At 43.3% G+C, this 17,840-nt stretch overlaps 1 protein-coding gene across 1 annotated transcript in view; it reads left to right on the forward strand.

Moving 5' to 3' along the window:
• si:ch211-26b3.4 (connector enhancer of kinase suppressor of ras 2) overlaps nt 1-17,840 on the forward strand; it is an 841,707-nt gene that overhangs the window by 83,336 nt on the left and 740,531 nt on the right. Inside the window, exon 2 of the mRNA XM_063060466.1 lies at nt 16,324-16,487. Within this exon, the coding sequence (XP_062916536.1) occupies nt 16,324-16,487 (164 nt within the window). The remainder of the gene's footprint in view (nt 1-16,323; nt 16,488-17,840) is intronic.

Genomic DNA, 17,840 nt, shown 5'->3' on the forward strand with positions numbered 1-17,840 from the left:
TTGATTTTCTTTATCTTATGGTTTGAAAATGAGCTGTAGAATTTATTTGTTTGAAAAGTTTCAAATTATTGTTGTTCTACCTAGCCAGAGTTACTGAGAGCAGTGGGACTTTTCCTCTTAAGAAGTGCAAAGATTTTTGCTACCTTAGGAAAGACAAATGCATGTTAGCAGTGTGATCATATGTACATTTTAATTAATCACAGCTGGGCTAATAAAGCAGCAGATAGCAATAATTTGTGGTTGCCCCTTTAGGTCCAACTAATAAATGGATCTTATCTGATAAATTGAGACTTTTTGACTTTTAACTATTATAACCAAAATTTGTTGACAGTAACTCTGGCAAAGGCTCACACCCAGATTTGGTAAGTGTCAAATTTGTGAGGGGTTTAAAATGCTGGGGTCTGTGAATTTTCAAAGTATTAACATTATTTAAAATTAAATAAATAATACTTATGAAACAATTACTTCAAAGAACAAAAAATACAATTCCAAACACCTAAATAGCATTTATTAATTACTATTAATGTACTTAATACAAATTTACTACATTAATAATAGTATTAATATTAAGAAATTAAACAAAATTAATTTTCTTTTGAGAAAACAATTTACTTCACACGGTATTACCCATATCCAATGTTTTATTATCTATAGTGCCCTTTGAAGTCAATGAGATGAAGTGTACCCGTTGGATTCTGGGTCCAAACATGTACAGGGAGATGAGGAGCTGCCATTGACTCAATGGGTCCAAACAGGTACAGGGAGAGGAAGTGCTCACATTGGACTCTGGGTCTAAACAGGTACAGGAAGATGAAGTGTAGCCATTGGACTCTGGGTCTAAACAGGTACAGGGAGATGAAGTGTAGCCATTGGGCTCTGTGGGTCTAAACAGGTACAGGGAGATGAAGTGTAGACTTTGGACTCTGGGTCCAAACAGGTACAGGAAGATGAAGTGTACCCATTGGACTCTGGGACCCAACAGGTACAGGGAGATGGAGTATATACATTGAACTCTATAGGTCCAAACAGGTACAGGGAGATATAGTGTAGACATTGGACTCTGGGTCCAAACAGGTACAGGGAGATGAAGTGTACACATTGGACTCTGTGGGTCTAAACAGGTACAGGGAGATGAAGTGTACCCATTGGACTCTGGGTCTAAACAGGTACAGGGAGATGAAGTGTAGCCATTGGACTCTGTGGGTCTAAACAGGTACAGGGTGGTGAGGTGTAGACATTGGATTCTGTGGGTCCAAACAGGTACAGGGAGATGAAGTGTACCCATTGGACTCTGGGACCCAACAGGTACAGGGAGATGGAGTATATATATTCGACTCTATAGGTCCAAACAGGTACAGGGAGATAAAGTGTAGACATTGGACTCTGGGTCCAAACAGGTACAGGGAGATGAAGTGTACACATTGGACTCTGGGACCCAACAGGTACAGGGAGATGGAGTATATACATTGGACTCTGGGACCAACCAGATACACGTAGATGAAGTGTAGACATTGGACTCTGGGTCCAAACAGGTACAGGGAGATGAAGTGTAGACATTGGACTCTGGGTCTAAACATGTACAGGGAGATGAAGTGTGGACATTGGACTCTGGGTCTAAACAGGTACAGGGAGATGAAGTGTGCCCATTGGACTCTGAGTCCAAACAGGTACAGGGAGATGAGGAGCTGCCATTGACTCAATGGGTCTAAGCAGGTACAGGGAGAGGAAGTGCTCACATTGGACTCTGGGTCTAAACAGGTACAGGAAGATGAAGTGTAGCCATTGGACTATGGGTCTAAACAGGTACAGGGAGATGAAGTGTAGCCATTGGGCTCTGTGGGTCTAAACAGGTACAGGGAGATGACGTGTAGACTTTGGACTCTGGGTCCAAACAGGTACAGGAAGATGAAGTGTACCCATTGGACTCTGGGACCCAACAGGTACAGGGAGATGGAGTATATACATTGGACTCTGGGACCAACCAGATACACGTAGATGAAGTGTAGACATTGGACTCTGGGTCTAAACATGTACAGGGAGATGAAGTGTGGACATTGGACTCTGGGTCTAAACAGGTACAGGGAGATGAAGTGTACACATTGGACTCTGTGGGTCTAAACAGGTACAGGGAGATGAAGTGTACCCATTGGACTCTGGGTCTAAACAGGTACAGGGAGATGAAGTGTACCCATTGGACTCTGTGGGTCTAAACAGGTACAGGGTGGTGAGGTGTAGACATTGGATTCTGTGGGTCCAAACAGGTACAGGGAGATGAAGTGTACCCATTGGACTCTGGGACCCAACAGGTACAGGGAGATGGAGTATATATATTCGACTCTATAGGTCCAAACAGGTACAGGGAGATAAAGTGTAGACATTGGACTCTGGGTCCAAACAGGTACAGGGAGATGAAGTGTACACATTGGACTCTGGGACCCAACAGGTACAGGGAGATGGAGTATATACATTGGACTCTGGGACCAACCAGATACACGTAGATGAAGTGTAGACATTGGACTCTGGGTCCAAACAGGTACAGGGAGATGAAGTGTAGACATTGGACTCTGGGTCTAAACATGTACAGGGAGATGAAGTGTGGACATTGGACCCTGGGTCTAAACAGGTACAGGGAGATGAAGTGTGCCCATTGGACTCTGAGTCCAAACAGGTACAGGGAGATGAGGAGCTGCCATTGACTCAATGGGTCTAAGCAGGTACAGGGAGAGGAAGTGCTCACATTGGACTCTGGGTCTAAACAGGTACAGGAAGATGAAGTGTAGCCATTGGACTCTGGGTCTAAACAGGTACAGGGAAATGAAGTGTAGCCATTGGGCTCTGTGGGTCTAAACAGGTACAGGGAGATGAAGTGTAGACTTTGGACTCTGGGTCCAAACAGGTACAGGAAGATGAAGTGTACCCATTGGACTCTGGGACCCAACAGGTACAGGGAGATGGAGTATATACATTGGACTCTGGGACCAACCAGATACACGTAGATGAAGTGTAGACATTGGACTCTGGGTCTAAAGATGTACAGGGAGATGAAGTGTGGACATTGGACTCTGGGTCTAAACAGGTACAGGGAGATGAAGTGTACACATTGGACTCTGTGGGTCTAAACAGGTACAGGGAGATGAAGTGTACCCATTGGACTCTGGGTCTAAACAGGTACAGGGAGATGAAGTGTAGCCATTGGACTCTGGGTCTAAACAGGTACAGGGAGATTAAGTGTAGACATTGGACTCTGGGTCCAAACAGGTACAGGGAGATGAAGTGTAGCCGTTGGACTCTGAGTCTAAACAGGTACAGGGAGATTAAGTGTAGACATTGGACTCTGGGTCTAAACAGGTACAGGGAGATTAAGTGTAGACATTGGACTCTATAGGTCCAAACAGGTTCAGGGAGATAAAGTGTAGACATTGGACTCTGGGTCCAAACAGGTACAGGGAGATGAAGTGTACACATTGGACTCTGGGACCCAACAGGTACAGGGAGATGGAGTATATACATTGGACTCTGGGACCAACCAGATACATGTAGATGAAGTGTAGACATTGGACTCTGGGTCCAAACAGGTACAGGGAGGTGAAGTGTAGCCATTGGACTCTGGGTCTAAACAGGTACAGGGAGATTAAGTGTAGACATTGGACTCTATAGGTCCAAACAGGTTCAGGGAGATAAAGTGTAGACATTGGACTCTGGGTCCAAACAGGTACAGGGAGATGAAGTGTACACATTGGACTCTGGGACCCAACAGGTACAGGGAGATGGAGTATATACATTGGACTCTAGGACCAACCAGATACACGTAGATGAAGTGTAGACATTGGACTCTGGGTCCAAACAGGTACAGGGAGGTGAGGTACTGACATTGGATTCTATGGGTCTAAAAAGGTACAGGGAGATGGAGTGCTGACATTGGACTCAATGCGTCTAAACAGGTACAGGGGGGTGAGGTGTAGCCCTTGGACTCAATGGGTCTTGTGGCAGAGGAACTGATATAATCAGCATTCATAATCCTTCAACAGACAAAAAGTGCTGGAGGAACTCAGTAGACCAGGAACAAGCTGTGGAAAAAGTGCAGTTGACATTTCGGTCCGAGATCCTTGGGCAGGACTGGCGACAGAAAGTTCATAATCTTTCAGCGAGCTTGGTTTCCATGTTAGACATCTATGTCCTGAACTTGCTGCCATTCACACAAGTAAACCTTGTTTCTTGTTCATTTGGAACCGTTAGTATTCACCATAATGATCCTGTCTACACTGACATCCTTAAACATCCTTGAAGAAACTTTCCATCCTCCAATAACCTGTCAGTCCTCTCATTCTGTTTTTATTTCTATAATTTGATTTCCACCAGAGGGACTACCTTTTGTCTACAAATCAATAATTATCTAGTCTCATTTCCTGGTTCTTGGTAATATTTGCCTTTGTGAAGGACTCCACTTCGAAATCAACATTGTGAATTAATGAGAAGCAACAAATAATAGTTATAGATTTAAGAGGTCTTAGGTAGTCTTAGCATACAATGGTTAACTACTGGATTAAAATAGGAAACTTTTGTATTTGATGACAACGCCAATGCTTGCAATCAGGAAGTGGTCCTTCCAAAGACCTGCATGGCAGGCTGATCAAAAGTCTACTAAAGGCTGAGGGTTGCATTGGAGAGTGGCAAATTTGATCAGAATTTGAATCTGTAGTAGAATGAACAGGGCAGTAGTATTGAGTGTTTATGTGAAAGGAAAGCGGTTATCGGTGATGTTTCAGAGGTACATTACTTTGTTCTTTACTTTCTGTAAAATAGATTCACAATTTAAACTTTAATATTGGAGATGATACAAATATTGACCATGTACTTATCAAAGAGAAGGAAAGCGTTAGACTTATGGAACACTGATTGATTAGTTGAAATTTTATTCCAAGGAGTATAACTGTCAGCATGAGCTCTGGAAAATCATCTCACAGGCAAAGTGGTAGTTCTGGATTGAACTTGAATCAGCGAAGGATGCTCGACAGTTGTGGCAGGGCTTGAATACTGTCACATCATATAAAGTTAAATCAGGTGAAATAGGTGATGTGGCTTAGCTTCCTGATGAGCTCAGTTCCTTCTGTGCTCACTTTGACCATCAAAGTATGGAGGAACCATCATGAACTCTCCCTGATGACCCTGTGATTTCAGTCTCTGAAGCCACTGTGTGAGCAGCCGTCAGGTGGGTGAACCCATGAAAAGTATCTGGCTCAGGCGGGGTACCCGGCTAAGTATTGAAGTCCTGTATTGAACAACTAACTGGAGTATTCATTGAGATCTTTAACCTCTCACTTTGGTAGTCTGAGGTACCCACGTGCTTTAAACAGGCTTTAATTATTCCGCTGCCTGAGAAGAACATAGTAACCTGTCTGAATAACTATTGTACAGTAACATTTACATCCACATTGATGAAGTGTTTCGAGATGTTGGTGATGAAACATATCAAATCCTGTCTAAGAACCAATGTAGTTTGTCTACCAGATCAAGAGGTCCACAGCAGATACCATCTCATTGGCTCTTCACTCAACCCTGGAACATCAGGACAACAAAGATGCATACGTCAGGACGCTCTTCATTGAGTACCACTCTCCATTCAATACCATCATCCCCTCAAAACCTATCAATAAGCTTCAAGGCTTTCTGGTCAAGAAAGTGGCAATGTACAACACTCCCTTGGTCGACATCTTCCAGATAACTCACAAAAATATCTATTTTACTTCTTTTACATCTATTTTTCATCTTAATTGTGTTTCTGGAACTGTTAGAGCTTGCTGTTTACAGTTCAGAAATCGACTGAGTTATCCAGTGCTTTGCTGGCTCCAACAAGATTCCAGAAAGTGAGCGCGTACTCGGATGGCCTTGATGTGAAGAAACTTGGAGATGGGCTGCAAGTAAATGTTTGACCCCATTTTGCTGATTAAAGTGTCCATTAGTTGCCGAGTACAGCATTGAGGAAGATTGAGACATTGAAGCTAATGTGGAAGGCTTGCCTTGACTGTGAGCATCCCATTCCCGTGTGGCTCACTGTGACAGGTGGGTAGGCCTCTGCCCTTTCTTTCGATGAATCTCGGTGAGGTCAGAAGATGTTATCGTGGTTCTGCGTTTATGGATTGGACTGTTGTGTTTATGGACTGTGGACTTCTTCAGACTTATGATTTTATATTCTGTGTTTTTTCACTCATTCCTTTTCCGCTTTGTTGTGCGAGGGGAGGGCGTTTAGTGTTTAGGGGTTAATGCTCTTTTGCATTTTGTGTGGGGCAGGGGATTTGGAGGTTGATGTTTGGGATGCAGTTTTTTGTTTCTCTCTGAATGACTTTTGTGTTCTTTCTTTGTTTTGTGGCTACCTGGAGAAGGTGAAGCTCAGATTTGTATATGGATACATATTTTGATAAGAAGTGAACTTTTGAACCTTGGCATCAACGCTTCCTTATGCAATTAGATTCTGGATTTCCTCACTTGCAGGGTCCAGTCAGTTTGGATAGCAACACCATCTCCATTCTCTACCAGCACAGGTGCATGACAAGGCTGTGCCTTAGTCCCCTGCTCTACTCACTTTACACTTATGACTGTGTGGTTAAGTACATCTCCAATGCCATATCAAATGTGGTGATAAATCAGTATATAGGAGGGAGATTGAAAATCTGGCTATGTGGCACCACAACAACAATCTCCTATTCAATGTCAGCAAGACCAAGGAGCTGATTATTGGCTTCAGGAGGTGCAAACCAGAGGTCCATGAGCCAGTCCTTATTGGAGGATCAGAGGTGGAGAGGGACAGCACCTGTACTTCCTCAGGAGTTTGTGGATTCAGCATGACATCTAAAATTTTGACAAACTTCTATAGATGTGTAGTGGAGAGTATATTGACAGTCTCCATGACAGCCCAGAATGGAAACACCAATGCCTTTGAACCAAAAATTCTACAAGAAATGATGAATATGGCCCAGTCCATCATGGGTGAAGCCTCCCCGCCATCAAGCACATCTACATGAAAAGCAGTCGCAGGAAAACAGCATCCACCATCAAGGGCTCCCACTAACCATGATATGCTCCCTTCCTCCTGCTGCCCTCAGGAAGAAGGTACAGGAACCGCAATACTCACACCAGCAGGTTCAGGAACAATTGTCACCCCTCAACCATCAGGTCTTGAACCGAAGGGGATAACTTCACTCAGCTTCACTTGCCCCATTATTGAAATATTCCCACAACTTCTGGACTCACTTCTAAGGATTCTACATCTCGTGTTCTTGATATTTATTGCTTATTTATTTATTATTATTTCTTTCTTTTTATATTTGCACAGTTTGTTGTCTTTTGCACATTGGTTGAAAGCCCAAGTTGGTAAAGTCTTTCATTAATTCTATTATGGTTATTATTCTATTGTTGATTTACAAGAAAATGAATCATAGGGTTATATATGGTGACGTATATGTACTTTGATGAAGAATTTACTTAGAACTTTGATAAGATAATAGATTTGAGAGAGAGCAATTAGGCACTTCTCTTCCTCAAGGATTTCCCCTGAAACTAATGACAGATCTGATGGATTATAAGATTATGCGGGCATAGATATGAAACCCCTTTTTCCTGAGCATCTCTGGAAATTTGGCTCGTTAGCTCTTTGCTAACCAGCCACTGAACTCCACACTAAGAAACCCACCTTGCTCAGGCTTCATAGATCTATGGTGAATATGATTTTGGTCCCGCCAAATCCGTGAGTTTGGGACGTTTCACCCACCCAAACCCCGATTTGTGTGAATGCCGTGTGATTTACTGCCCCCCAGCAATTACTCATTGGCAAGAAATAACAGATCGTACACTGCCTACAGTTATAAAGAAGTATATTTAAGAATGTAAATTTTAGCAATTAATTATTAAAGGAAAGAAAGAAAAAAAACAATGGCCCATTATACTTAAACAGTCACATGTGCACGGTGGAGTTCAAATCTTCTAAAAGCTGTTGTTTTTGACGTACACACTGCTCCTTCCGAGGGTCGCTCGAAATCCATCTTGAACAAATGAACTCTTCATGGGAGTATTGGTCCTTCCTCCTTGAAGTCATTCATCTGCACAAAGCACCTTGTGTAACAGGGACGGCATCCTCAGCCATCTTCCCTCCTGTCTTCTCCCAACTCCCACCAACCAAAGATCTCTCTGCCCTGCGTTCTCTAGAACCCTCTCCCAATTCTACCATCCTGATTGGCTGACACCACATTCCTCAGTTGGAATGTAGTAGTAGCGGAAGCAAGTATGACACTCTTTGATAGGTACATTAGTGTGAAGTGAATGGAGGCTAAGAGATTAGTTTCATTAGGCATTTGTTTACTGATTTATTTAGTTTGACACAACATTGTGGCAATAAGACATAGGGCATAGGAGCAGAATTAGGAAATTGAGCCCATCTAAGTTGCTCAGCCATTCCATTGTGGCTGATTTATTAACCCTCTCAACCCCATTCTCCTGCCTTCTCCTCATAACCCTTGATGCCCTTACTAATCAAGAACCTATCAATCTCCATTTGAAATATCATTTGTTTATTATGTGTCATGTCGTATGACTTGGGCAATCATGGTCTTTCCATGACCATGATTGTTTTTCACAAATTTTCTGCAAAAATAGTTTGCGCTCTGCGTAATATCTTTACAAGATGGATGATCACAGCCAATATCAATACTCTTCAGAGATTATCTGCCTGGCATCGGTGGTTGCATAACCAGGATTTATGATGTGCACCAGCTGCTCCCATGGCTTCACGTGAGGCTGACTGGGGCGGATAAGCAGGTGCTCCACCTTGCCCAATGAATTGGCCTGCAAGCTAGCGGATGGAAGGAGTGCCTTACACCTCCTTTGGCGGAGACATATCTCTACCTCACCACCCAAGTTTTAAATATACCCAATGAACTGGCCTCCACAGCCATCTGTGACAACAATTGCCATAAATTCACCACCCTCTGGCTAAAGAAATTTCTTCTCACCTATGTTCTAAAGGGATGTTTCTTCTGTTCTGAGGCTGTGCCATCTGGTCCTAGACTCCTCCACTACGGGAAACATTCTCTCCAAATCCACTCTATCTAGGCCTATCAATATTTGATAGGTTTTAATGAGATCTCCTCCTCCTTCTAAATGCCAGAGAATATGGGTCCAGAGCTAACAAATGCTCCTCAAAGCATTTGATTTCCAGGATCATTCTCGTGAACCTCCTCTGGACCCCCTCCAACGCCAGCACATCCTTTGTCAGATAAAGAGTCCTAAACTGCTCACAATACTCCAAGTGCGGTCTGACCAATGCCTTAGAAAGCCTCAGCGTTACATCCTTCCTTGCTTTTATATTCTCATGCTCTCAAAAAATGAATGCCAACATTGCATTTGCCTTCCTTAACACTGTCTCAACCTGCAAGTTAACCATCAGGGAATCCTGCACAATGACTCCCAAATCTGCTTGCGAATCTGAATTTGCTCCCCATTTAGAAACTAATCTGCGTCAGCGGCTACCAAAATGGGCCTATAAAGATAAAGGGCCGGTGGGGTGCACTCGGTAGCAAATAGGGCAGCTGAGGGATTTCAGGCTTAATTTAATTACTTACAGTATAATAAGTATTTGATCCTCAGTGCCTCGGAATTGATTACACTGATTATGTAATCACCTCATCTCTTGCTAGCCCCTCATTCTCTTAGATCAACATCCTAGTGTGTCCTGCGATCCCAGAAGTAATTTCAGGTTGCTCATTGGGATGAGGCCTGGGAGCTTTGCAGGTTCTGAGAGGAGGAGAGAGCACTTTGGCTGTCCCTACTGGCCTCAGGCTGGCAAGGAGTTACAGGACATCCTCCTGGTTCAGTGCTACTTTAAAGTGCAATAAGTTCTTCGAGCATTTAATTAGGTTGCCCCTTGGAAAGTATGATTGTGATTTCACTTTTAATCTGATTCTGAAGATGTTGCAATGACCGTGGTGAGAACTCCAGTGTTAAATAGAGAGGCAATTGTTATTGCAAGGGATAAGTAACACTTTGGAGTAACCTGAGGTTGTGGAAGCTCCTTTACAAGTTCAAATCTGTCCTCTTACAGCAGCTGACAACTAAAACTTAGACCTTGCTTGAAGTGTCTTATGGTTGTTGAAATGCAATATAATGCTTCTGTATTTGGCACATCATGAGAAATCTGAACTGACAAAATCATGTTATTTCTGGGCCCAACCTGTGCATTTTTGCCATTCACCATTGTAGTGCAGTGTTAGCTAATATGATTCAGAAATGGAAAACACTTCACAACAAAACGGTGCTGTTGCTTCATACAACATTCATGTGGCTCACTGCTCAGTCTGGGAAGCCCATTACAACTGGAGAGGAATGGGTTCTGCCACCAGTAAGGGAGGTTCTCAGTACAGTTTTGCTCAAGTCTGCACACCAAATAATTGAAGCGATTGAAGAGAAAGAGAAAAAAAGAATATCAGATGATGATCTTCAGGTATACTGAGCCCACCTGGGTGAGCTGCATAAAGACATGTCAGAGAGATTTCAGGATCTTCTCTCAATCCAAATTCCAGATTGGGTAATTATTCCATTCTTGAACACTTATAATGAGGGATTAACGGGAAGCGATGGAGGAAGAATTGACCTCACTACAAAACGCCTTTGAGCTGAAACTGAGTTCAAAAATTCATATCAAGACTTTTGGTTGCAGAAAGAAATCTGAATACTATCCTGCAGTGTGGAAAAATAGTCAAGATGCAGAACACCTCTAGTCACTGGCAGCTAACCAGAAAAGACCCTGTTTATTCCCACTGTTTGCCTCCTGCCAGTCAGCTGAGCTTCTATCCGTGCAGTATCTTTCATGTAATACCATGGCACTTAGCTTGTTTAGCAGTCTCATGCGTGGCACCTTGTCAAAGGCCTTCTGAAAATCCAAATATAAACCATTCACTGACTCTCCGTTGTCTCTCCTGCCTGTCATTCTTTCAATGAATTCCAATAGATTTGTGAGGGACGATTTTGCCTAAGAAAAACCACGCTGACTTCAGCCCATTTTATCACGTGTCTCCTTGTATGCCAATACTTCATCCTTAATAGTAGAACATCTTCCCACCCATTGCAGTCAGGCTAACTGACCTATAATTTCTTGCCTTTTGCTTCCCTCCCTTAAAGAGTTGAGGAATATTTTCAATTTTTCAGTCCTCTGGAACCATTCCAGTGATTCATGAAAGATCACTACTATTGCCTCCATAATGTTTTCAGCTACCACTTTCAAAACTCTGGGTGTAGTCCATCTGGTCCAGGTACCTTATCTACAGTACCTTCAGACCTTTCAGCTTCCCAAGCACCTTCTCCTTAGTAAGGCAGCAATACTCACTTCTGCCCCTGACACTGCTGATGTCTTCCACTGTGTCCATAAGTTTGTCCATCATTTCTTTGTCCCCCATTACTACCTCCCCAGCAGTTTGATGTCCACTTCTGTCTCTCATTTACTCTTTTATATATCTGAAAAAGACTTTTGATATCCTCTTTTATATTACTGGACATTGGTAATATAAATACTGCAGGTCCGGTTCACTGCTTTATTGGTGAGACCGACAGAGGGGAACTGCGAGACCTTGGTTGCGGTGAGGAATGTGCCTCATTCCATGGGCCAGCCTGTTGCAGCAGTCCAGGAGGGGAGACATCAGAGGCAGTGCAGTGCGGTGTCCATGCTGGCCCCCTCCTGTTGGTGCGGTTCCCCCCCCCCCCCCAGTGTTCACTCAGTGGAAGACAGGCTGGACATGCCGCTTCTCGACATTCAAAGGGTTTGACCTGAGAATCTCAATCAAGTTCGGAAGCCTAAGACCTCAGGGCTGTGGAGACGGGCGGATCAAGGGTCAGTGTCACGGCTGGAGACTCGTGTGTCGTCGGGGAGGCCGGAAAATCTTTTGCTGTGGGTCCGAAGATCCCAGGTCTTTGTGATCTTCGGACACAGAGCTCAAAAAAAGTGATGAAATGGACTTTTAAGACCGTAAACCAGCGGGTTGTTGTTACGTCTCCTGCTTGCTGTGAAAATGGGGGACAGCTCCCTCTCCCTTGTCAGGGAGAGAGAGAACCCATGGGTTGTCAAATTTGGATGAAATGCGAAGCTTTTGGGGTAAATGCAAGGTCTGTTTCTTTGCTCTCTTTTGGCACACACTTCGGCTCGGTGATGCTTGCTTTTGTTTTGACGGTGGCGGTGGGGGGAGGGGGGATTGTTGCTCACCGCAGTTCAGGCGCGGAGGGAAACTGGGAGGACTTTGGGGTTCTCACGTTTAACTGTCGTTCATTCTCTGGGGCACTTCTCTGTTTTTGTGGGTGTTTTGCAAAGAAAAAGCATTTCAGGATGTATATTGTATACATTTCTCTGACATTAAACTTGACCTTTGAACCTTTGAAGAATGGGGGCAAATTGTAGTGTCCAGACGTGCAAAGCTGATAGAGACCTATCCACACAGACTCAAGGCTGTAATTGCTGCCAAAGGTGCATCTACTAAATACTGACTTGAAGGGGGTGAATACTTCTGCAATCAATTATTTTGTGTTTTATATTTGTAATTAATTTAGATCACTTTGTAGCGAGCTGTTCTCACTTTGACATGAAAGAGTCTTTTCCTGTTGATCAGTGTCAGAAAAAGCTAAATTAAATTCACTGTGATTCAATTCAATAAAACACGAAGAATTCCAAGTGGTGGGGAGGCAGGTGAAAACTTTTTATAAGCATTGTATGTACCTTGTGCTATGTGTGACTGTTGACAATGTTTTTGCACCTTGGCCCCGGAGGATACGTTTAAGGCTGAATGATAATTAAACTTGAACTTGAACGCACTCGACCACTGTTACACTACAATTAGGAACACCGACCATTCCCACCCTGGATTACATTCCAAAAAAATCTGATCATCTGGCTGTTCTCCTCTTACCTGCATATAGACAGTGACTAAAGAGCAAGGCTCCAGAGGTAAGGACAACAAAGAAGTGGTTACCCAATACAGAGGAACAGCTGCAGTATTGCTTCGAGTGAGTAGACTGGGCTACAGAAACATAGAAACATAGAAAACCTACAGCACAATACAGGCCCTTTGGCCCACAAAGTTGTGCTGAACATGTCCCTACCTTAGAAATTACTAGGCTTACCCATAGCCCTCTATTTTTCTAAGCTCCATGTACCTATCCAAAAGTCTCTTAAAAGACCCTGTCGTATCTGCCTCCAGCCCTGTTGCCGGCAGCCCATTCCACGCACTCACCACTCTCTGAATAAAAAACGTATCCCTGACGTCTCCTCTGTACCTGCTTCCAAGCACCTTAAAACTGTGCCCTCTTGTGGCAACCATTTCAGCCCTGGGAAAAAGCCTCTGACTATCCACACGATCAATGCCTCTCATCATCTTATACACCTCTATCAGGTTACTTCTCATCCTCCGTCGCTCCAAGGAGAAAGGGCCGAGTTCACTCAACCTATTCTCATAAGGCATGCTCCCCAATCCAGGCAACATCCTTGTAAACCTCCTCTGCACCCTTTCTATGGCTTCTACATCCTTCCTGTAGTGAGGCTATGTTCAAGGGTTCATCAGAGGATCTGAATGAATATGCCACGGTTGTCAGGGACTTTAAAAAGCCACTTGTGGACGAGTGTGTCCCCCAAGATCATTCAGAATTTTACCCAACCAGTTTACCCATATGAACGAAAAGATCCACAATCTGCTGAGGGTTAGATCAGTGGTGTTCAGGTCTGGTGACCAAGTAAAATATATAGCCTTCATAAAGCCAGTACACATGTGAAGTGGCAACTTCAGACCGAACTTGAATCACAGAAGGATGCTTGACAGCAGTGGCAGGACTTGAATACTATCACCCCTTACTAAGTTAAACCAAGCGATATATCTGACAACGAGGTTTCACTCCCAGACGAGCTCAATGCCTTTTATGCTCACTTTGATTAACAGAACTCGGGGGCACCTTCAGAAACTCCCACAGCCCCTGACCAGCTTGTGATTTCGGTCTCTGAGGCCGATGTGAGAGCATACTTCAGGAGTGTGAATCCATGGTGTTACGTACCCCGTAACTGGGTTGCCAAACCAGCAGAAATGGAGCACTCAGTTGGAGTCTGGATTACTAGAACTAAGAAAGTTTTATTAAAGAAACAAGCAACACGGTAATCGAAAGGATAATAAATGCAACAGTTCAGCAATGATAAACACACGTGCACAGAATTAAGATAACAGGATCAATCAAGCTCTATCGTTGTCTAGGGGTAAATGACCAATTTCAAAGTGACACAATGTCCAGTTCAATTTAGTTCAGTTCGCAGTAATCGTTGCCATGGCGATGGACAATGTGGGGAGAGGGAGAGAGAGAACAGGAACGACTGATCATTCAAAATGGCTTCCACACGCAGACCTGCGATATTGCTCACAAGCAGCTTTCAGGTGGGTCCTTTGTGATGTCACCTGAGGTCACCGACTGTGACCCCTCCTCCAGATGCGGTCGATCCTCTGCAGTGAACCCGGCACCCAAGCAAAGGCGGACACACACCGGGTTCCCGCTGATCGTACCTTTCCACCCTGTGCGTGCGTCTAAGGCTGATCCCACGATCAGCCGTCGAAGAGCTTTCCGCTGACTTGTGAGAGGCGCACCGCTTCCAGGGTCTTGTTACCTCGGGGTGTCGTGTGTGTCCTGCCTTAGCGAACCGGTCCCTTTTTATCCCTCTGCTGGGGTATCGCCTGTCCATCACACTTCAAACAGTTCAGGGTTCAAAGGGGGAGCCGCTCCAGACAGCTCTCTCTCCCGTCCCTTCATTACACATCTCCCAAATGCTGCTCCATTGTCTTCCTTATCTCTCTCTCTCTCCCGAAGACAGGTGGCAGACCAACTGCTGATCACACAGGACAGCTAACATCTATGCGTATTCTTGTCACAATGGAAAGCACCTTGCTCAGACTGTGCACCTGGCCAAGTACTAAAGACCTGTGCTGGAGTGTTCACTGAGATCTTTAACCTCTCACTTTGGGAGTCTGAGGTACCAAACTGCTTCAAGCAGGGTTTTAATTATACCGGTGCCCAAGAAGAATGTGGTAACCTGCCTCAGTGACGAACATCCAGTTGCACTTACTGTGATGAAGTGTTTTGAGAAATTGGTGATGAAGCATACCAACTCTTGCCTGAGGAGTGACTTGGATCTGCTCTAGTTTGTCTACCATCACAACTGGTCCACAACAGATGCCATTTCATTGGGTCTTCTCTCGACCCTGAAACATCTGGACAGCAAAGATACATACATCAGGATGCTCTTCATTGACTACACTATCATCCTCTCAAAAGTAATCAATAAGGTCCAGACCAAGGCCTTAATACCTTCTTGTGCAACTGTATCCTCAATTCCCTCACTTCCAGAGCCGGTAAGTTCAGATTGGTAACAACATCCCCTGCACAATCACTGTCAGCACGGGTGCACCACAAGCTTGTGTGCTTAGCTTCCTGCTCTACTCGCTTTATACTTATGATTGTGAGGCTAAGTACATCTATAATACCATATTTAAATTTGCTAACAACACCATTGTTGTTGGCCGGTTCAAACGTGATGATGAATTAACCCCTCAACCATCTGGTGCTTCAGTCAGAGTGAGTAACTTCACTCATCCCATCAAGATCTCTGCAACTCATGATTCTCAATTTTTTTGGTGGGGGGTCTGTTCTCTTTTTTGTATTTGCATCATTTATTGTCTTATGCACTTTGGTTCTTTGCTGTGTGCAGTTTTTTATTGATTCTATTGTGTTTCTTGGTATTTACTGTGAATGCCCACAAGATAATGAATCTCAGGTTAGTATATGGTGACATATATGTACTTTGAACTTTGAACTTTGTACCATGCTGTGGCAACTGAGATAATAAATCAATGCAAAGGAATTGTTTTTCTGTACAACAAACTTATGAATACGAATAATCCAGCCAAACCCACTTTTGGAAATACTCTATTATGTGCCTATATCTATCTCAACAGTTAATCATATCTCCATGTAAGAAAGTTTATGATCTTTATTTATACACCTTCAGAACTTTGTGTGGGCCAGGAGTTGACTGTAATAATCGAGGGGATCAATTTCATGTTCTGCAACTGCGTTAAAGCTTTAATAGCATTCTGGTTTGAAATGCACTGGCTGAAAAGGTAGTGAAAGCAGATTCAATAATAATTTCCAGAAAGGAAATGGCTATATAATTAAAAAGAAAATTACAATGTTAGGGAGAGATATGTGAATAATGATTTAATTGTTGTACTTAAAATCCTTTTGTTTTAATTTTGTATGTAGGGCTTGATGACTGTCTCCAACAATATATAAAAAACTTTGAGAGGGAAAAGATCAATGGAGAGCAGCTTTTACATATTACACATCAGGAACTTGAGGAGTTAGGTGTCACGCGGATTGGCCATCAGGAACTTATCTTGGAAGCAGTTGATCTACTCTGTGCATTGGTAAGTTCCAGCTCCACATTTTGTTTTGTCTGCATTTTATATTAAATATTGGCAGGGAAAATTGCTGTGGGCTTTGGGGCGCAGCATTCAATAGTTGCTCAAAATACAATTAACTTGTATTTAATTATTTTTCGAGAGTCCCTTCATTGTAGCATATTACTTCTTGGTTTAAAACAAAAAAGCCCAACACTGAGTAGGTGTAATTTTCTGAGGGCGTGCCAACACTCAATGCTTTTAAATTTTGAAAATCATGGAAATGTACAAGCTTTCAGTTTCTTGACTATGTCAGCTTTAGTTTCTGAATTAGCATTTGAACTCAAACCTGGAATGATAACTCATTTTCTCCCTAACTGAAGATAAATCCACAAGAGAAATGCCACATACTATCAGGAACCTTGGTGATATTTTTGCCTTGATTTTTTTCTCTTGCATAGATGAAAATAATATTTGCTAATTAAGAGGTCTTGTTGATCTTTATCAAACTCCATCAATGAAATAAAGCTCTGGAAGATCCAGCCTGACAGCTGGCCACATTGGCTATTTGACTAGAGTGCAGGATTGGACATCCGAGAGAAGGAGACAACAGCAGGGTCCCATATGAAAGGTCCCTGAAAGGCACTTGGGGAAAAAAATCTTCTGGTCAGATTGGAAGGGTTTATAAGCAGCAACATCTTTTTTCAAGGATACAAAGAGCTGGAGCTGATGAAGTAGGGAGTCATTTGGCAGTGATAAATGGGTGGGATTGGACAGATCAGGAAATGGGGCACCAGGCTCAAAGGAGGTCCAGGATTTCCAGTAGGAAAGCTGGAGTGAAACTTCTGAATTGTCTTTTTCCCCCGCAATCCAATTCCGAAAAAGTCTGCTTCACTGGGAAACAAATAAGACCAGGCTTATTTTGAGACATGATTGGAAAGCAGTCAGTTATGTGATGGGATTTATGTTTCACCTTACTTTAACTGCTCTCCCACCCAGCTTCGATCAGACTGGTGCTGCTAAAGTGGGTCCTCTGTTTACATGGAAGTTCAGCCTGACCAGTTTCTTCACCCCATAATATCCTACATGAGTGCTGAACCTATGGCACCCACGCTCAAGATGGCACGTGCAAAAGTTTTGTTGCCATGCCCCTCGACTTTTTAAACCCCACCCATAATAAAAAAAAGATGGATGAACATCTTTACTGCCAAATGAAGCAACCTGAGAACAGTGAGATACTTTCAAAGGAAACTTCTTGCGCTGGCTTGGTGCCAGCTAAGCGTGATGTTGGGTGATGCATTCTGAAGCCCACACACACCTGGAGTACTTGGTAATCAACAGCAAAAATGTCAAATATTTTCATAATGTTTATTTCACATA

The sequence above is a fragment of the Mobula hypostoma genome, chromosome 10, assembly GCF_963921235.1.
Source record: "Mobula hypostoma chromosome 10, sMobHyp1.1, whole genome shotgun sequence".
Classification (NCBI taxonomy): Eukaryota; Metazoa; Chordata; class Chondrichthyes; order Myliobatiformes; family Myliobatidae; genus Mobula; species Mobula hypostoma.